The sequence below is a fragment of the Manis pentadactyla genome, chromosome 8 (genome assembly GCF_030020395.1).
Source record: "Manis pentadactyla isolate mManPen7 chromosome 8, mManPen7.hap1, whole genome shotgun sequence".
NCBI lineage: Eukaryota > Metazoa > Chordata > Mammalia > Pholidota > Manidae > Manis > Manis pentadactyla.
This window is the reverse complement of record NC_080026.1, coordinates 105,601,878-105,624,001: the sequence shown is the minus strand read 5'-3', so window position 1 is coordinate 105,624,001 and position 22,124 is coordinate 105,601,878. Positions and strand designations below refer to the sequence as shown.

The window sequence follows — 22,124 nt, the reverse complement described above, 5'->3', positions numbered from 1 at the left end:
ATTGTTTATTCTTCTTCAGTCTACCCACCCTTCTCTGTCCCCAAATAGGGCCTAATAGAGCGTCCATCCCATAGTAGGCACTAAATTGGCTACTTAAGGAATGAAAGAACATTCATAATTCTCTATGAATTTTCCTTCTCATTTAAAAATAGATGGCATCAAAATAGAAAACATACCACTTAATTGTTAAGGGGACTGAGATGAGAAGTTACACAATGCTATGCATATAGAAAGCTAACTGGAAAGTTATTAGTTCTATTAGGCTGGGAAGAGTGACAAAGGATATCGTAAATAGAAATCGAGGTTGGGAACTTACCAAGACCCTGTCTATGGAAAATGTGAATGCTCTCTGGAGCTTTTCCAACCCAGTTCTTGAATATTTAACACACTTCCAGAAGATCTAACTTGGGCTTTAATATCCCATTAGCAGGAAAAAAATAGTACTGTATGTTACAGATTCAGAAAGCAATCCATTGTGGGTTTGCCAGTGAGGTGTTAAAGATACTTCAAAGAAAGGATAAAGACCAAAGTACACAGTCTCTTCAGACTGGAGTGAAACAGCTGGACCAAGATGTTAGTCTTCTGAAGACCCTTAAGGCCTCCAGCCTTCCCACTTGGGTAACTCTGAAAGGCATCCAGCAAGTTCCAATTTGGGCAGGGGTTTGTTTATTCTGCCTGGTTCAAATCAGGGCTACGGATCCCTAATGGTTTTCATGTCCCTAAAGGTTTTCCACATTTGGGCAATTTCTATGCTTTATGGAAGCCTGCGAAGGCCCAGCTCCCAGGCTCTCTGGCTGAGCTGACGTACCAAGAGTGCTCAAATGCCCTGACTCTGGGAGAAGTTGAGCAGCATCTACCCCTTGGCACAAGCTTGGAGATTTTCACAATGGTGCTGTGTCATAGTAAAAAATGCCTCCATTCTTAACCAACTGTAATTTTTATTACACTTTATTTTTCTTCTGGTGATGTTAAATTTTCAAGACTAGCCTTTTTCCTGTAACCACAGCCCTGTGCCAATAAAAACTACATGGGCTCACACTGGTTTCTGGCCCTTGATTTTGAGTGCGCCATTCCTAATCTAGGAATAATCATTCAGGTTTGTAATTGCTGCTCTCCTTCCTACAGGGGGGTGACTCTGCTTCCCAGCTCTTAACCCTAACATGCTGCTGTTGGTCTGACCTTCCTAAAACTCAACCTACTAAAGGGCTTGTGATGGTTCTCTAATGCCTTAGGTCCAGACTTTCACCTTGCTTTTGCAGTTACCACCAAAAAATTAACCTTATCTCTCTTATCCACCCTACTATACTGTTGCTGAGAATTATTTTCTCATTGTTTCCCATGAACTGCATTCACCCCCACCCTGGCACTCTCTCTTGCATGCTTTTTCTGTCTGGAACAACTCCTGTATCTCCCAGGAAGATCCCCACCGAGAAGCCGGTTCAAGGATGACTTACTTGTATTTAGAGCCTTTTGTCCCAACTTCCAGCCTAGCCTCCCAAATCCATGAATTGAAATCTTCTATAGCATGTGTGAATCTCAGATTACAATCCAGGGGTCCCAAAATTAAATGCCCGCAGGGCCAGGCAGGGAAGAAAATGGGATGTAAACTGGGAGGGAGACAACCTGGAGGTGGGATTGGTACAGCCAGGAAGGAGAGTAATGGAGGTGGTGTGTCTTATGGGTGGTTGAGGAGGAGAGTGGGTCAGGGCCAGCCCATGGGAGAATTGTGGCCCAGGATTGCCAGAGAAGGCAGAACACTATGTTTTAATGCAATATTCCCCAATATTAAAAATGTTACAGCTCTATAAGAAAAACCCATGTGGCATGCATTTGGCCCATGAGGGAGTTTTTGCTCCCCTGGTATAAGTTAGACTCACCTAGACTCGGTGAGTTTGCCATGGCATGGGGGAAGCGTTAATAGTCCCTCTAGGCCTGGCTGGGGGGTAAGTTCAACCTTTCTAATTTATACCACAAGCCTCTCTTCTAAACTTCTTGGAATATAGGTCCCAGAAACTAGAGTAATCTGGGTTAAAAAAAAAATTCCTCCTTTCCCACCTCCTCAGCACAACTAAACAGCACTTCGTTGATACCATCTGGATCCCTATTTCAGAATAATTATTATCAGATTCAGTACCCATGACAGTTTTAAATGTTAACATTTTTATTTTTGGAGAGGGCTGAAAGGCAAACAGTACAGGTGGGCATATCTTTAGTTTTTTATCAGAATCATTCTTCTGAAACATGAATCATCCTTCTGGAACAGAAGTGCAACTTCTGCTTAAAACCCCGTAATGGCTTCCCATTGCTCCTAGGGATAAAGACAAGGGCCCTTAACAAGACCCCGTATTATTGGACAATTTGTTTTGCCTCTCTGTGCCTTAGTTCCTTCATATGTAAAAATGTCAATTTAAAATTACATAACACTTTAAAAAACACTTGTGATAAAAAAGATTGAAATTATACCAACCAACTTATCAGATCACAAAGGTATAAAACTAGAAATAAATTGTACAAAGAAAACAAAAAGGCTCACAAACACATGGAGGCTTAACAACATGCTCCTAAATAATCAATGGATTAATGACCAAATTAAAACAGAGATCAAGCAATATATTGGAGACAAATGAAAACAACAGCACAATGCCCCAACTTCTGTGGGATGCAGTGAAAGCAATTCTAAGAGGAAAGTATATAGCAGTCCAGGCCTATTTAATGAAGGAAGAACAATCCCAAATGAATTGTCTAAATTCACAATTATTGAAACTAGAAAAAGAAGAACAAATGAGGCCCAAAGTCAGCAGAAGGAGGGACATAATAAAGATCAGAGAAGAAATAAACAAAATTGAGAAGAATAAAACAATAGAAAAAATTAATGAAACCAAAAGCTGGTACCTTGAGAAAATAAAATAAAAAACACTTGTGAAAATGCCTAGCATACAGTGAGCATCCAATACCTATTGCATTTGTTGTAATGACTTCTCCAGATTCTACTGATGAACATTCCAGCTCTCCACTCAAACCTCAAACTTGCCATACTCCTTCCTTCCATGGGGCCTTGGCAAGTACAATTACTTCTGTCTAGAACACACTTCCAACCCTTTTCTTAGTTAATATCTACTGGATCTTTAGCTTCAGCTGAAACATCACTGCCTCTAGGTTAAATCCTTCTGCTCAGGTCAAATCCCCCTTTTACAAGAGAGACCGATACTGTATAGCATGTACCATGGCTATAATTTGTCATTTGTTTTGTAATTACTTGATTCCTTGCTGGTCTTTAAGCTCTATGTTGGTAGGGATAATGTCTTTTCTATTATTGGAAACTGACAGTGTAGTTGTTTAATAAATATTTGTAAAATAAATGAATTTCTACTACCAGTAGCCTATTCTTGGTATGTTGGGACTTGGGACTTGACAACTGTAGGGAAGAAGGCCTTCTCCAAAGATGTAGAGGAAACAGACTCCTCTCTTGGCTTGAGGGCTCAAGAGTAGAGATGCCCTTACATCTTTGCTCAGAAAAGAGACCCCAAAACCTCCAAAGCAGGGCTAATGCAGAGATTTGAGGCCACCTCCTTCCTTCTTTTCATTTTCTCTTTTCTCAGCGACAGCATGGGCCCACTTTGCAGAGACAGGACTCTCAGAGGCACTTGCCAACTGGCCAAGGGATATGAAGGCACATAGGGGATGATAGAAACAGTATAGAGAGAAATTATCCTATGCTGTCTACCTTACTGTGAGCTAGTTAATACCCTCCACATGGGCAGGATTCTGCTTAAAGGCCAATGGAGTACAAAAGTTTAAAGATGCCTTATATGGCTATCAAAGAGTCTATCTTCTGCCATCTACCTTCAGTCACATACTAGGCAGGACTAGGACCAGCCAAATGATTTTTGTAAATGATGCTAGAAAAATAGTTATTGCTGATAAATTAACTTTCAACATTGGTGATGCTCACAGAATTGAATCAGATGGTTTCAAATTGTTCCTTCCTTGTTTTAGGACAGGTATAACTGTGTTAGGCTAGAGTTGTATGCATGTGTTCATTTCTTCATTCATTCGCTCAATAAATACTTTTTGAGCCCTTTCTGTGTGCCAGGTATTATGTGACTTTTTATGAGAGATATTATATGAATTTTTTTGCTTGACCCATTCGTTTATAGGAGTCCCTTCTCCCATTTGGTGGTTATGTGCTATGACTGCTCATTTGTAGATAGGAAGACCCCCCAACCTTCCCTCATAGGTGCCCATATCAAAGAATGCTTGAGATATTGTGTGCCAGATATTATGTGACTTTTTATGAGAGATATTATATGAATTTTTTTGCTTGATCCATTCGTTTATAGGAGTCCCTTCTCCCATTTGGTGATTATGTGCTATGACTGCTCAGTTGTAGATAGGAAGACCCCCCAACCTTCCCTCATAGGTGCCCATATCAAAGAATGCTTGAGATATCCTAGAAGTCCTCAGATGTTTCTAGGTCAAAGAGGCAGCAGGTATGCAGGAAAATGATCAGTTTGGTAGTCAGATGGATCTGTGGTCAAATTGGGGGTTCTATGTTGTGTTTACATGTGTATATACACAGGCACAGAGACACACACAGAACCTTGGGTCATAGATTGAGACCTGAGTGGGAGATAAAACTGGTGGGTTGCCTAGTGTTTAAGAACTTGAATTTGGGAATTAGAAAGGCTTGGGATCAAATGCTGGCTGTGTCACTACTAGCTGACCAACCCCAATTAAAGGTTTTGGTCTAGACTTTGCAGTTTATAAGCTCAGATCTTGTGAGTTGCCAGGGTTTCTGAAATTGTTTGCACTCTCAGTTTCCTTCCATGTTCTCAGATCGTCCACAACATCTGTTTGAAATGGACTTCAGACGAGTCTGCTTATTAATGGAAAAGTGGTTGTGGGTATAAATATCAACTACCCACCACTGCTACCAAGATTGTTTCTGGCTACTGTAAAATTCACAGGGAAAGCCTCAGACTGGTTGAAGCAAACATTTGTTTAGGCCTTCAGAGAATCACTTGTGGGATTATTATTACAGAAATCATTTTTTAAAAACTTGGTTGTCACAATGAAATACAGAGTTAAAAGACTTAAAATATCTAAGACGTATTTCCATTTGGCAAACACTTTAGATTTTCCTGAAGATGGTAAAATATCTTCTGTTAGAATTCAGTCCATTCAAAATGAAACACTCTTAAAATGAATTTTTGTTCTTTAAAAGAATAAACAATTAAAAAACACTCAAAAGGATTAGTTATACATACTGAAAAATCCTCATTTACTTTGATTGTAATGAGTAATGCATCTTCATAAAAATATACAAATTTTAACTTGAACACTAAATTTTGTAACAATAACAGAGTTTTAGATGTTGCCCCCAATTCTAAAAATAAACAGTACCTTTTCTACTCTGAAGGGAAGAAAGAGGATATCAACAGAGAATGAAGTAGAAACAACAGAAGCTTCATAATACAGGTGAGGGCTTATTTTCCTTGGTTAAATAGGTGTTCATTTTTCTCTAGGCTCTTAAATGGGCTTAGAAACCTCAGACTTCACTGAAGATTGTACAGGAACTTGCCTCTGAGCCCCTATATCCTGTGCTTATTTCATCTATAACATTTATCTCATCCTAAAATTGCATGTTGATCTGTCCATATCCTCCACTAAGCAGGTGAATTCCTTGAAAGTTAAGACTATATCTTACCATTTTATCCTCTGGAACTAGCACAGTGCTTGGCACATAGTAGAAGTTCAACAAAATTTGTTAATGACTAAAAATGAAGGAATGATGGCCTGATTCATGAGTTCTAAGGAAAATCTAACTAAAGACTTTGCAAAGGGGTGGCCTCCAGCCTTTAGATACCTTTCAAGTGTCCAGTAAGATGCTCCTGCTCTGGACCCACAGCCAGGAAAACCTGGAGGGCATTTTCTTTGCATGCATCTATGACTAAGCTAAGAGCAAAGCATCTGAAATAAGAACAGTGGAGGGCTGGCATTTCAAGGTGCTAGTAAAGGGTGGCAGTGACCAGCATCACCACCACCATCCTCCTCAGCACCACGGTCATTGTCATAACATTTATGGAACACACATTAGGTGCCAGACACTATACTAAGTTCTTTGTATACGGTATCTTACTTAGTTCTCAAAACAACTTAATGAAGTTGTTGCTCTTATTTCCATTTTACAGATGCAGGCACTGAAGCTTAGAAAAGTCAGTTATTCAAGACGACACAGTGTTGAAGTTAAGACTCAAACCCAAGTCAGAATGATACTTTCAGTTTCTTTTAACCATGAAGCAGCTCAGAGGCTGACAGTCCTAATAGGACAAAGAGAGCCTCAGACAACACTTGTCTTATTCATTCTGAGCCCCTCCTCCCACCTTACTTCAACAAAGTTCTGGTCCTCCTCTCTCTGTACCCTTTCTGATATCCTCTTTTAAAACATTATATGTGTATTATGTGCATGTGGAAATTAACATTCATACACTACAGATGGATAGAAGACAAGTGAAAGGTCCCCTTGGAGATAAACGTTTTGCATGTTTCTGTGTCTATTCTTCGACAGTTATCTCCTTACTCTAAAACAAGGTTTACATCCCTATTTCTTTATGTATTCCTTCCTTTTAAAGAAGAAATGTATTCAATCACCTTGCTGAACAATGAGGAATTTGGCCCATTCTTAAAATTACTGCAAGGTTTATTTTTTAGTTTTGTTTTTCTGTTGGTAACAGCTTCACTTCAATTACTATTCTGAAATGTCTCTCTTTACTCTTCAATTTACATATATATCTTGACTTGCCCAGGGTAATCCATCTGCTCTTTATCCTTCTCTAACTAAATTTGCCTCTTGCAGGACAAATACAATAATTTCTTATTCCAATTTGTTTTTGGAGAACATTTAATTACTGACATTGAAAAATCATCTTTTGGGACTTTTTCATTTAAAACATTCAGGAGCTCAGTTTTATATGTGTTAAGTAAGGTTTTGAAGGAAACCTTGGAATCTAATTGCCTCTGCTTCTTTGTATATAGAGTTCCAGATAATTGTCTTGCAAATGGATTTCTGGAATATGCCCCATTCCCAGACTATTATGACATTTTTATGACCAGCTGAAATGTGGGAACCCCAAGTGACTGTCACATTCACCAATCACCTTTCTGAATTCAATGATTAGGATTCAATGAACCTTTAAATTCCTGGCTTCTTGAAGTGATATTGGGGAAGGGGAGGAAAGGGCATACAATTCAACAATACTATCCACTTTTAACTGTTAATAACAAATTAGAAGGATTTGAAATGATTTTTTTAAAAGATAAAATGAGTGGTCATCTTAGTAGACTCAGCTCTCTTTATCCCTACTACAACCATTCAGTCTGCACATTCTATTAATTCTACCTCTTACATACACTGCTCTGGTTTTTCCCAAGGATTTAGGCTTTCTGGTACAGTGAACAGTTTCTGTACTGCACAAAGATGTTTACCTAAATGGAGGAGAGGTTTTGAATTCAGCCCACATGCTATGCACTTAGTGATATGTGTGGATATGAGGCTGTATCGCCCTGCAGAGAGTGGGGAGAGGAGCCCTTTTATAATTTTACCAATTGCTAAATGTGCCAACAACACCCTACCAGGACCACTGCCTTAGCAACAGCCTCCTAAATGCCTCTAGTTCTCTCACTGCCCTTTCTCCCCATCCAAATTTCACACCAAGCATACTTATCCAAAGTGTCAGAGACTCTAATTCAGTAGGTTTAGGGGTGAAGCCCAGAAAGCTATATTTTGGACACATGCTGAGTGATTCTGATACAGATGGGTGAAGGATGACACCTTGTGCAGCCTCACCCCACACTGCAGCCAGATGAAGCTTTCTAAAACCCCAATCTGATCAAATCACACATTTCCTTAGAATCCTTCAGTGTCTCTCATAACTTACAAGGTAAAATCCAAGCTCTTTATCATTAAATAGTCCCCTAGAGACCCATTTTTCTCCTAGATCTCCAGCCCCACATCTCCCTCTGTATTCTCCATGCCTGATAGACCAGTAGTTCCCTGAACACATCGTGCCTTTTCCTGTCTCATGCCTTTGCACCTGTGTGCCCCATTTTCTCTGCCAGTTTCCATCAGCTTCTCCATCTGTTCCTCCGGGGGGCATTTCCCTCGTGAGTCAACACCCTAGGTCTCTATTCTAACCTGTAAGGTCACTCTCTTGACAAAGTCTAGCTGGGATCTACTGTAGAAAGAAGGAGAGGTTATATTCTTATGGGGCCACAGGTGAGGAATAGATGGGCTGGCTGGTACATAGGGCACTGTGGACCCCCAGAGGCATCAGGAGCCTGGGAAGTAGGGGAGAGAAGCTCAAACAAAGAGTAAGGAAGGCCACAGAGGTAACCCTAAGACCTTTCCAGGGCCTTGGTGCTGACAACAGCTTCAAGACACTGAAAATGGCTTTTGACCCAGCTTGAAAACTTCCTGAATATATTTGCATTTTCATTTTGTTGAGTTTGATATGTGTGTACAACTTACATTGTAAATTAGTGTTTTCTTTCTTTGATTCTAAAACTATCTCATTCAATTAAGTGTTATCAAAGAACAATGATTACATATTCTCTGATTCTGTGCACACATCCACCACTCCATTCCATGAAGGTTTATGGATTGTCTGTGTTCCTATTCTAGGCAATGTGTGTGAGGAGGTGGATCAGCATCTAATCAGCATTAGAGCTGGGGACAATAAAGACACAAAACAACTAAAATAAGGCAGAAATGGACAGTGAGATTGGACCGCTGCAAACATGTCTTCAGCATAATTGTGACCACAGGCCTTAGAGAAGCTTGGTGTGGGCTGGCTGAACATACTTATTAGTTGTGTGATGTTGGGCAAGTCACTTAACCTTCCTGAGCTTCAGTTTCCTGCTGCTAATAATTCCTTCCTCACAGGATTGTCAAAAGGACTGTCTCAGTTTCCTAGTGCTATCATAACAAATTACCACTGCTGGGATGGTTTAAAACAACAGAAATTCATTCTGTGATGGTTCTAGAGTCTAGGAAGTCCAAAGCCAAGGTGTTGGCATGGCTATGCTCCCTCTGGGATTCTGGTTAGAATCTTCCCTTGCCTCTGGTACTGGCTGGCAGTCCTCGACATTCCTTGGCTTGCACTTGCATTACTCCAGGCTCTGCCTCCATTATCACACGGTGTTCACGACAACATGGGTCTATCTTTATGTCTCTTTTCTTCTAACAAGAAAAAGCAGTCACTGGATTTAGGGCCAACTAGAACTGAAAATGACCTCACCTTAACTTGATTATATCTGCAAACACCCTGTTTCTAAATCAAGTCACACTCATAGTTACTAAGAGTTAGGACTTCAGCATATCTCTTTTGGGGGACACACATCAATCCAAAATAAGGCTTAAATGAAATAATACAGATAAAGACTTGTTGCATTGCTTGAACACAAAGAGCACTCGACAGGCTGCCTGAGTTCAAGTATTAACTCTATCACTAACTGCTTGTACACCCCTGGGCAAGTTTCTTAATATCTCTGGGCCTCAGTTTATTCATGAGTAAACATTACATCCCTCACTGGACTATTGAATGGTTTTCAGTGAAATCACACATGCAAAAACATTCAGAGCAATACCTGGCACCCAGTAAGAACTGAAAAAAAAATTGTTAACAAGTATTATTATAATTCTATCCAACTCTAACTCTCCTGTATGCCTTATCTTTTCTTTACAAATGGAAGAGTTTAAAATTTCAGAGATAACAGTAGTGGGGAGGTCATCCTGAAAAAAATGTTTGAAAATATGTAATTTTTCTGCTTGACCCTTCTTTCACCTGAAAATAGACATAATTGTTTTGACTCAAGAAGCATCATGTCTTCAGTAATATTAGAGATGCTTTGGAGAAGCTCCCCCTGGTTATATGCAAAGGTGTGCAGTCACACCTGGACATGGAGTGTCATTTTGGAGTTACATCTGGTACATCACTCTGAGGTTATGCCTAGGTGGGAGACACACTCCTCACTCACACCTAAGCATTTTTAGGCCATATCTAAACATGGAATCACATTCCTGGGTCATCCCTGGCACAGAGTCACATTTCTTGGTCACACTGGGCATGGAGTCACATCTGGGCATGAAGTGACAATCCTGGCACACCTGGGTATGGCATTATACTCCTGGGTGACATCTAATTACCTGTGGTTCCAAAGCAGAGAGGGCTTTTTTCCTGTGCCCACCAAATTTCCCGACCTTATGAGCACCTAGTTGAGCACCTAGCACTTTGTGAATCTCTTGGGGGTAGTAAGGGCTACCTCAGTAGACCTGAAACCTAATACTACATTTTCTCTGAAGTGAGAAATATTATTTTACAAGTTGAAGACTTCCAGATATGATTACATATATTCTTCCCAGAGGTGACAAAGCACTAAGCCATATTGGGCAGCAAATGAATACGTTTTAGTCTATGAACTGGTCCAGAAACACACCCCAAATTACATTTAAGCATACTTCAGCCATTAAGAAAACAATCTCAAGGTCACAAAGCTAATAAGTCAGAGGATTTTTAAAAATAAACTTAAATCTTGGAATTAGAACTATGCATGTGCCTTCCCCTGCCTGGTAGGCATGTAAAAGAGAATTGTTTTGATTATGAGGAAGTCAACTAAGAGAGCCTTTATAAACTAAATTATTTATAAGGCATAGTCACATATTCCAAATGTGTGTGTGTTCTTATTATGACTTATTTTTCTACTCAAAGGTAGTAACTTTGGAAAAAAAGCACAACTAGAATATACTTATTACAGTAAATGAGAATAAGGTGAAAATGTATGAAACCTTTGCATCAAAACAGAATATTCCCTATTTTCAAATACAAATATTAACTATGTAGAGAACTTTTTGTTTTCATATTAATATTCAATTTATAGCCCATATATGACCAATAACTTTAATATAGCTATCCTATGATACACATATACACACTCAAACTGGTTAAAAATGAACAGCAGTGTTCTTTTCTACTACATAATTTAAATATATATAACTAAGCTTTGTCCTGGTTATATATAAATATTTAATCTTTTAGTTGGCAAACTTAGTAACAACTTGAGAGGGAAAAATTGAATTTAATGTGTTGAATTTATCACATTGGCTGGCACAATATGCACATTTGTAAACACTTAGCTGCCTTACACTGAAAAATCCTCTTCCTTATTGCTATTTATTTTTATAATTTTACTATTTCAGTACTTTATATTACTATCAGTTATCTCACTCTTTTTTCTCCCCTTTTACTTTATGTTGCTTTTGTAATTTTAAGCAGATTGAACACCGGAGAAAAAAAACAAAAGCAGGTGGTGAATTTGGAAAACTTCTTCCTGGTCATTGAAGTTGATAATTCTTTTTATTGCACTGCTATCTGGAGTTGGTCCCGAGATTCTGGCAATGTTAATGAGGGGAGGGAGAAAGGGACTGATGGGAAGTAGGAAGATCGTGATTATATTAAACTAGTCAAAGTCCCTCACAGGATGGTGTAAGCTCTCCATTTTCCATTTTGAGACAGCACACCCTTGTAATCAAGGGCGTACCCTTGCTGATCAATGCTTCATATCGGAAAATGTTTTTCATAATTTGGAAAACTTCCAACTTAGTAGGCAAAGGATTTTTGATGATCTTGAAAGCAGAAAACCAGGAATGTGTATACACTAATTGTTGACTATCTTTCCAGAGCCACCTGTATGTTTGGAGGCATGCAAGCTCATTGAGATGTTGAAGAGTTAGCAGACTCTTTTAGATAATGGTCAAGCTGCAAGGCTGAAGAACCCCAGCCAACCAATCCTTTAGTTGCGAGTTCCTGATATAAGGCATTCACACAAATGCCTTGTGAATAATGAACAATTGGTTGGACATTTTCTCCATCTATTCTCACCTACTGCAGGCTCCTGTACCCCTCATCCTCTAGTCATAACCACTTCCAGAAGACTTGACTTGAGCTACCTGGAAATCACATGAAAAGCTGTCTGTCTCCGTGTTTCTTTTTCACAACCTTGGTTCTTTCTAGCATCTAAACAGACCTGAGACGAAAGACCTACATAGTACGGTCCTCCTCTTTTAAAACTTTTTCTATTTTTTTGTGGTAAAATACTTATAACATAAAATATAGCATCTTTGCCATTTTTAAATGTACAATTCAGATATATTAAGCACATTCATAGTATTGTGCAACCATTACCACCATCTCCAGAACTCTTTTCATCTTGTAAAACTGAAACTCTGCACCCACTGAACAGTAAGTCTCCATTCTCCCTCCCTCGCCGGCCCTTGGCAATCACTTTCTACCTTCTGTCTCTGATACTGAATATTCTAAGTGCCTCATATAAATGGAATCATATGGCATTTGTCTTTTTCCATCCTCCTTTTTCTCTACCTTTCTCAACTCCACTTAATATACTTGAACAGGAGCTCTCCCATGGAAAAGATCTTTCTTTTTGACCCTCTTCTTGCCTCTTCCCTCTCGGAAAAGAAACCTTTAACTCTATCTTGCTCCCTTCTTCCTTTTTCATTCCATTTATAAGTCTCCCATTTTAAAAAAAAGTTACTGGGGTAATAATTTTTCAAATCTGTCATATAGGTATGAGTTTCAAAAATGTAATCAACCATAACAAAAGAACTCTAGATGCCAACATCTAAAATCTCTGAAATGGCCCAAAGTACTTTTCAAAATCTCCATGAAAGTTTTAATACCCTACTCATCTTACTTAAAATGATTTTCCTTCAATAAGAAAAGTCTTTTAACTCACTTATACTACTTTTTTCTTGGAGGTTGCTTCTCAGTATTTTAATAATTGTGTTTTTTTCTTCATTTCTTGGGAAGTGAGTAGATTTCAATTGTGTTTTGAATTAAAGAGGTTTTTGAGGACTAGAGTCTGGGAATCAAATCACATTTAATACTGTTTATTCACAAAAGTGTTCTAAGTTCCATACCATTCCTGACAAATGAAGTTCTGAAATACAGCCATTTATAAACTGAGTGTGTGTTACACACTTCCCATACATTTTCATTAGTGATACAGAGTTGAAAGCGGTTGGCTAACTCGATGCCCCAGGAAACACAGTGAACAAGAAAAGAAGCACACAACTGAGTCATAGCAACCAGCATATCCTCCGGATCCCCTGCTGGAATATATGGCCAACAGAGTTCAAGACCCAACTAGTTAATATGCTGACCCTATAGATTATATAGACACTCCCTGACTTCAAATGTCCATATGCGTTTTGGATGCATTTTCTTCCATTACAGGTGGGATGGCACATACTGACTTTGAAAATCCCATGGGACAGGGCAAAGAAGTCGAAAAAGGTTTCCAAGAGAGTAAGCTAGAGCTACAGAAGTAAGCCTGGAGAAGGAGCCAACCAGCTGATTGTATTATTCAGCAGAAGCTACTTACATTGGGATATCAGAAACTATTAAATGGATGCAAAACAGAAAGTTAAAGAAACTCTCAACTCTTACATAAAACATTAATTTAAAAATAATGTATTAGGTAATGGTCAATGAGTCTCAGAACTGAGAATGTTGATCTGTGAAGTTCTGATCAGAATACGGAAGTGCAAATAACAATTGAGATCAAGGTACTAGTAAGGTGACAGATGCACTAACCAGCAGCCTCCCTTTTTCTCCCCAAAGGGACTCAAAAAACATATGCTGAATGAATGAAAAACATACAAAACCAAGTTTCTCCCCTCTAGTGTCTTGGACTGGTGTTCCCACATCTTGTATTTTTATTTATTTATTATTTAGAACCAATCTACAAAAGGTGTCTCCAGAAAACAAACCAACATGGTACCTATGTGGTACAACAGGAGAGGTGTGTACCTCCCTCGGGCCTGCCCAGGGTGTGTGTGTCAGACATGGTGGCAAGGGGATGGTTGAAGATCAAAGAGAAAGATCACTCACTGGCTTACTAGCCATGGGTCTGGCTCTTGCTGTGGACAGGCAATAGCTGCTGTTCTTGAGAGAAATGGCCAAATGTCATATTGAGCTCTTGGCAACCACCAGGAGGAGAACACTGCTCTTTGTGGTCCCTGTCTGAAAGGGATATTCCTGCCAGCAAGACCACCAAGCGGGTTGTGACAGCTGTGCAGTGCACAAATTGAGGTTCTTTGGTGCACTGCCATTTTTAACCAGTCTTCTGCTTGTGCAAAATAGCTGGGAAGTTCTAATGCTGAGAGACCCCGTTTCCCATTGACTTTCATTTTCAGCCAGATGCCTTACTATCTTGTCTTTTACAATGTGAGTCATTGGAAGATGGCCTTCATCTTTTCTGGTCAACATGAACCTATTGATTCTGTGAAGGAAGTAGAACTATATTCCACTCTGTTCCTGACCACTGTTGGTTTTCACTGTGACCACATGACTACATTCATCACAGAGCTGATATTTGTCATGGTCTACCACTAGGAGAGAGCAACTGTATGAAAAACTGAAAAAAAATTAAAAATAGCCTTTTAACTATTTACTTCTTTTGAAAAAGAAATTTCATAATCTTCATGTTTATTGGTTGGAATGTTTATACCTTAAGGGATTTTGGTAAAGGACTACCTTTTTATATTCCTTAAAGCAGCTACCTTTATTTAAAATTCCTGACGAGTGAACTCAATTTTCCATCAGAAGATTCACAAATGTTAATTTAGATTCCTTTCTTCACTCAAAGATGAAAAGTTAAAAGTGAAATTTCAGACATTACCTTTCAGCATCATTCGTCCAGTGGAGCCTCCAAAAGTACTAAGAAGGCCACTTCTTGCTCCTAAAGATGTGGTTGCTTCTAGGAGAGAACCGGTGATGTACTGAGATATAGAAGTCCTTTGGAGGGTGGCGCGATACTCACACACGGTGTCTCGGACACAATTCTTTAAGCAGGGACCAATGCTAATTCTTCCATGGGCCGTTTCAGAGCCTGGGAGCTTTGTGAAGAAATGAAGGAGAGATGCAATTGTATCTTCTGTTTCTTCTCCCCTTCTCACTGCAGTGTAGATCTGTGAATAGCACAAAGTACAGGAAGTATTAATCTAGTTTCTTAGAAAAGCAAATTAACTTGTTGACAAAATGCCAGGATGACTTACTAAGAAAGAAGGCTCAGTTGCTCTAAGCCCAAACACTCTTGAGCACTGGGCTCATGCATTGACCTGAACATTCAACAGACACAACTTATTTGGGAGAGCTATGTGAAGTTATGAAATAGGCCATTCAAACAACCCTGCTATCAAACAGAGCACTTACAAGTTGTACCAACCAAAAATATATTCAGCTCAAATCTCTCCCCCTCCTCAGCAGAGCAGGGCTCTTCTGCAGAGGGACAAAAGAAACCCTTTTGGACTCTCCTGAGTGACTGTCCCAGGTCTCTGTTTCCAAGGAATATTTCAGGCTGACATTCATGAGAAATCTTTGCCCCATGCTCAAACTGAAGTAAAGACGCCAAAGGGTCATGTGTTTTTCTCTTGTGCATAATCTTTCAAAGATTCTGAATCTTTGAAAGAGTAAAAGTTGGATCAAAGCTTCTGAATCCTTTTTCCCCTTCCCCTCCCTCACCTCCCACATCCAGTGAGTTGACAGATCCTGACCTCTCTTCCTGTTTTGTCTCTGTCACTATGCTGATTTTCTCTCCCTTTTATCACCCAAACTCACCAAGAATTATTGGACTATTAGGAAAGGTTTCCAAACATTCCAATTCATTCCAATGCAATCAGTCAATATGCATTTTTAAATTAAGGTAACATTGGTATACACTCTTATGAAGGTTTCACATGAAAAACATTATGGTTACTACATTCATCCATATTATCAAGACCCCTCCACACCCCATTAAAGTCACTGTCCATCAGTGTAGTAAGATGCCACAGAGTCACTACTTGTCTTCTCTGTGCCACACTGTCTTCTCCGTGACCCCACACACACCATGTGTTCCAATCATAATACCACTCAATCCCCTTCTCCCTTCCTCTCCACCCACCCTCCCCCACACCTCCCCTTTGGTAACTGCTAGTTCCTTCTTGGAGTCTGTGAGTATGCTGCTGTTTGGGTCCTTCAGTTTTGCTTTGTTTCTATACTCCACAAATGAGTGAACTCATTTGATACTTGTCTTCCTCTGCCTTATTTCACTGAGCATAATACCCTCTAGCTCCATCCATGTTGTTGCAAATGATAGAACTTGTTTTCTTCTCATTGCTGGAGGATGGGAAGCTATGGCTCAGTCACTCCTGACACCTTGGCTGATAGCTTGCCAACAGCCAGGCACATGGTGAGGCCATCTAGATTGTAGATCATCTAATTGCCAGTCCAACAGCCATCACAGATACATGAGAAAGCCCAGCAGAGATCAACTGATCCAGACTAGGAGAACTACCCAGCCAATTCACAGAAACACGAGCTAAATAAGTGTTGTGAAAAGTCACTAAGTTTTGGGAGCATTTTGTTACAAAGCAAAAGTTAACTGACACAATGATGATGTGTTGGTGCCATAAGTAATTATTTACATGATATTTGAATCCATACACTAACCCTATGAGGATGAATAATTCTGCAGAAGGGGACACTAAACATAGACAGGTAGAGAAATAAAGTCAATTTTACATAGCTAGTAAGAGGCTGACCCAGGATTGAAATCCAGGTTTGTCCAGCTCTGTGGTCCAGCTTTACCTATTGCATTAAACAGGGTCACAACAAAAGCCCAAAACAGTGGGAGTCAAGAAAATATTATTTGGTAAGATGATGTTTACACTGCAATTGTTATTGTTTTTATTCATGATAATTCTTTTCACGGTCACGCTAAATTAATTCTGCAAATAGTGAAGTTATTACTAATGAATGACCAAATGTATTTCCTTTAGATGGATATTTATAGTTTTAAATTATAAGGTGAAAAAAATATATAGATTTATCTTACTAGATTAATGTTGTAATACAGTTGACCCATGAGCAATGTAGAGATTGGGGTGCTGACTCCCTGTGCAGTAGAAAATCCATGTATAACTCTTAACTTCCCTAAAACTTAATTATTAATAGCCTACTGTGGATCAGAAGCCTTACCAATAACCTAAATGGCTGATCAGCACATATTTTGTATGTTATAGACATCATATACTGCATTCTTAACAAAGTAAGCTAGAGAAAAGTAAGTTCTTTTTCAAATGTCATAAATCTCCAAAAATGTTTCCAATATATTTATTGAAAAAATCCATGTATAAGTGGACCCACATAGTTCAAACCCATGTTGTTCAAAGGTCTGTAGAAGATGCTAAAAACTGGACAGATTACTGCCCTATATGGTCCTATAGTATTTTTGAGCTAAAAATTGACACGTAACAACATGGCACTTACGTTTGCTAAACAGATATGTGTCCATTCATTCATTCAATGTTGATTTGCATTTATTAAACACATACATTGTGTAAAGCCCAATTGCTGGGGATCCAATAGTGACAAGAAGAGCTTCATTTTACTGGAGAAGGCAGACAATAAATAAGTGAACCAAATAAGTTAATTAAAAATTATAGACTGTTATAAATAGTTAAAATGTATTTTGGATATAGATTCCACAGGACTTGCTGAGGTTTTTGGGAATAAGGAAAAGAAAGCAAAGTTTCTATATTTAGTCATTATTAAATTCTTTGATTTAAGATTTATATAGAGACCTATAGAGCAACACTGCAAACAGCACCCCTCATGGCTTCTATGTTTAACCAACCACTGTGAACTGTGAGTGGATTCTCTCCATGGGATTACATAACTCCTATTATGGCAGGTGCTGCATTTGAGCAGAATGACCTTGATATTATGAAGTTTCTTGCAGGAAAGCAAGTGATGTTCAGATGACATTAGAAACATAAGACATAAGAAAACATTTGCAGTTCCTTGTGACTCAAGAATGAGGGATGTCTTGTAGAAACCAGTCCTGGGACATGGAGTTCAGACCCACAGCAAAATAAAACAAGCGTCCAAGGCTGAAGAGAGCTCGGGAAATTCAAATAGAGCCAAAGCCAAAGAGTTTAGTGTACTGAAAGGCATGAAGCAGCCAAATACACCATGTCCACAACATTCCCCCAGGAGGAAGGCTCCTTCCTCTACACAGCCAGAAAGGGCTTTGTCTTGACTTCTACTGGGATCAAAGAGGGTACTTGTCAAGGGGAGTCAATTTTGTACTTGCTTTGTTTCAAAAGCTATCTCCCTGGTGTCAGAGTTATGGAACACGATGATGTTCCAAGATCTGATGGCTTTATCTTCTGAAATCTTTCAAGAAGGATTGTTACTTTGCTATCCATTGAGTCTTAATAATATCTATAATCATTACAACATTTATTATTGAGTGCTTAAAATGAACTAGGCACTGAACATTGAGACACGATTTAACTGAAACTTCAGAACAGCTCTAGGAAGAGGTCCTATTATTACCACCACTTAAATAATAAGGAATTAATGTGTACACACACCTAGCACTCAGCACCAGGACTCTCTATCTCTAAGCCACTGCTAACCATCAAACTGAAAAATTAGGAAATCTTACACTACAGCAGTAAAAGAAACCACTTTAAAGAGAGGAGTAACTGTAGTAAAGATCCCTTCATCTCTATTTAATTCTCCTCCCACTAGAATGTCAGCTTCATCAGGACTTATATCTTTTTTTCATTGCTGTATCACCCATGTCTTGAAGTGGTCAGCATTACATTGGCTTCTCAGTAAACAGTTCTTAATGGAATTAATGTATGTCTCTATTCTATATCTTCTCCAAGAACTTGGCTAGAATCCTCCAGTTTTTTGGTCATGAATTTACTGGATTCATCTGAAACACAAGTGACATTGTATTGTTACCTATATTTGCTGATCATAAGATACAGAAATCTTTTGTTTCAGACGCAATGTTACAGAAATGCAATGTCATCAAATCTTTACAAAGTATTCCAAATAGCTGTAGTCAAATAAGGCTCTTTTTGCTACTAACCAAAGCAGGCCTGGTCTGACGAATTTACCAATAGTGTAACATTACTTCATTATCATTTGCTGATTGGCATAAGGATGAGAATGCTTAACCAGATCTACTCTCCATCCTACTTTTTCATGAAGATGATGATTTGGAAGGATCAAGGGGCTAAAAAAACAGGACATGCATTCATATATTGACTCTCCTAATTCAATGTAATTCAACAAATACTGAGTTGCAGTACAAAGGCTACGGTAGATGCCTGACAACAATGATTTAAAAAAAAAAAAAGGCAAACTGCTCAGTGACTGAAATCTACCACTCCCACATAACTTTCTTATCTTTAACATGAAGGGGGTCAGCCAACATTATCTCCAAAGTCCCTCTTAGCATTACTGTTCAATGACCTGTATGTCCTAACCTTCTTAAATATGGGGGATGGAGGATATTAATTTACCTTAATTTTGATCATTATTCTCTAATAGTGGATAGTTAGGGTCTCCTGTTTCACTCTCCCTTATTAGTGTTTTACTTCAATATGAGCTGTCATTTCTCATAAGTGAGACTATATATCTAGTGAGACTACATACATTAGTGACCATCTGCTTCTAATAGCACCCTTAACCTCCCCATATTGTGATCTAAAGTAGCCTGAGCTAGAAAAACAAATAATCACATTTATTTCAATATGTGTGTGAGTTAATAGGCTGGGTAACAACACAGGAGCCTCTCTCATGGAATAAAGTAGAATAACTGTGGTTTGGAAACCCCTTTTACTGGTCTCATGGGCTTCTTTCCTAACTTTTGAAATCTAGAAGCAGTGCTCTATGGTTGAAAATATTCAAAGTTTGATTGCTTATGGTTATGTGTGTCTTAAAAAAATGCAATGATAAAAGAACCAAATTTCCTGAAGAGTCAAAAAAAATAGTGAGGTTGTTGTAAGGGGATGGCAGCTGAGGCAACTTGGACACCTGAGCAGCAGGGATGGGGAATAGGATTTTGGTAGCAGTCTGTCATTTCCTCTGCTCTTGATTCCACATTCCAGTCAAGTGCCTGTGTGGAGAATTCCATTCTACTGAGAATATTCAGACCGTACACGAGACATTGACCAAACAGTGCTCTAGTGAGCCAAAAATAAAGGTTTTGCTAAGGCCAGGCCAATTAACCAGAGCTATGCCTCTGGCTTCTACAAGTAGTAAGCTGAACCTTTATTATTGCAGGAAACATCTAAGGAGTATGAAAGGAAGTCCCAGGACAATTGATAATCTGGGAATGCCCTTCCACATAACTTCTTTCAACCCACCTTTTGCCTCCTTCATGTAGCCGTCCTTGGGCTCCAGCAAGAAAAAAGTATCTTCTCTTCTATGCTCCAACTGCCTCTGTGCAAAACTCTACAGTGGCATTTTCTGGGAAGTATAAAAGTCACTCTTTTACTTAACTCTTTTACTTAAAGGCTGTGAGTTCCCAGAGGGGCAGTGGCCATGTCTTATTCAACATTTTGTCTCCAGCACAGAGAACACTGCAGGCAATGGTGAGAGGGGGCAAGGGAGAAATAAAAGAAGCCTTAGAACCTTCTTTTATTCCAAGAGTGGTCCCCAGACCAGAAGCAGCATTATCACCTGGGAACTTGGTAAAAGTGCAAATTCTTGGGCCCCACTCCAGACCTACTCAATCAAAAACTCTGGGGCTGAAGCCTAGAAATCTGTGTTGCAACAAGCCCTCCAGGTGATCTTTGATTTCTGCTAAAGTTTGAGAACCACTACTGAGACTTTTAAGAGAACACATACTACCTTTCATCTCTAACTACACTTCTCATATCACCCATCCTGTAAACACTCACATCCATGTCATCTTCCTGCTAGAGTGGGAGCTCCTGAGGGTGGGTGAAGTCCTATCATCTCTACAGTCCCCAAAGCCCCTAGCTCAGAGACCAGCCCAGGGCAGACTCAACAAATGCTAGCTGAATGAAGGAGCATCTCTCACAGCAATTCCCTATGGCTGTGAATATAACTAGCCTTTCTGAAATGATGCTTCCAGCTTAATATTTCCACAGATGAATCATGTCTGAGATACTAACTCTAATGGGAATTACCAAAGAGATGAATCATATCGTAATGAGAAAATCAGGCTGCCAAGGAAGGCTCTTGAAAAGAAAAAAATCAAATCAGGACAAATGGATTATGTTGTGAGGCTTGTGATGTCAGGCTGTGAATTAGGCCAACAGAAGGGATTTAAAGGCCTGAACTACCAGGCTCCCTGTAGCTCTAAGGAGCAGCAGGTCAATTAATGAATCACATGGGGACAAAGCCCCTGCAGAACAAAAACAAACCATCACAAATCCCATAGATTGTGATGCCCTGCCCCAGAGGCTCAGGGGCAGTGGTATTGTAAGCTGTGCACTTGTGAAACTGTGAGGGACAGAAAGTTCCTGAAGTCCTGGGACTTCAGGCTGCTGTATGTCTACAGTAGGAGGTGGGGACCAGAATGAACCTATAGGGCCATGTTGTTTTCTTTCTGTGCCCCAACTAAATTCCCACTCACCTCATCCTGGCTTCTAACCTACCTCTCTCTGGAAGGGATCAGTGTTTCCATCCATCTTTTTTTTTGAGAGGGCATCTCTCATATTTATTGATCAAATGGTTGTTAACAACAATAAAATGCTATATAGGGGACTCAATGCACAATCATTAATCAACCCCAAGCCTAATTCTCAACAGTCTCCAATCTTCTGAAGCATAATGAACAAGTTCTTACATGGTGAACAAATTCTTACATAGTGAATAAGTTCTTACATGGTGAACAGTACAAGGGCAGTCATCACAGAAACTTTCGGTTTTGATCACGCATTATGAACTATAAACAATCAGGTCAAATATGAATATTCGTTTGATTTTTATACTTGATTTATATGTGGATCCCACATTTCTCCATTATTATTATTATTATTTTTTTTTTTAAATAAAATGTTGAAGTGGTAGGTAGATGCAAGACAAAGGTAGAAAACATAGTTTAGTGTTGTAAGAGGGCAAATGTAGATGATCAGGTGTGTGCCTCTAGACTAAGTATTAATCCAAGCTAGACAAGGGCAACAAAACATCCACGGATGCAGAAGATTTCTCTCAAAACAGGAGGGGTGAGGTTCT

At 39.2% G+C, this 22,124-nt stretch overlaps 1 protein-coding gene across 4 annotated transcripts in view; it reads right to left on the bottom strand.

Moving 5' to 3' along the window:
• The window catches only part of PLCE1 (phospholipase C epsilon 1), a 323,016-nt gene that overhangs the window by 159,006 nt on the left and 141,886 nt on the right, over positions 1 to 22,124 (bottom strand). For all 4 annotated transcript variants that reach the window (XM_036886335.2, XM_036886337.2, XM_036886338.2 and 1 more), the window contains exon 3: positions 14,755 to 15,043. In XM_036886335.2, coding sequence (XP_036742230.2) covers positions 14,755 to 15,043 — 289 coding nt within the window. The remainder of the gene's footprint in view (positions 1 to 14,754; positions 15,044 to 22,124) is intronic.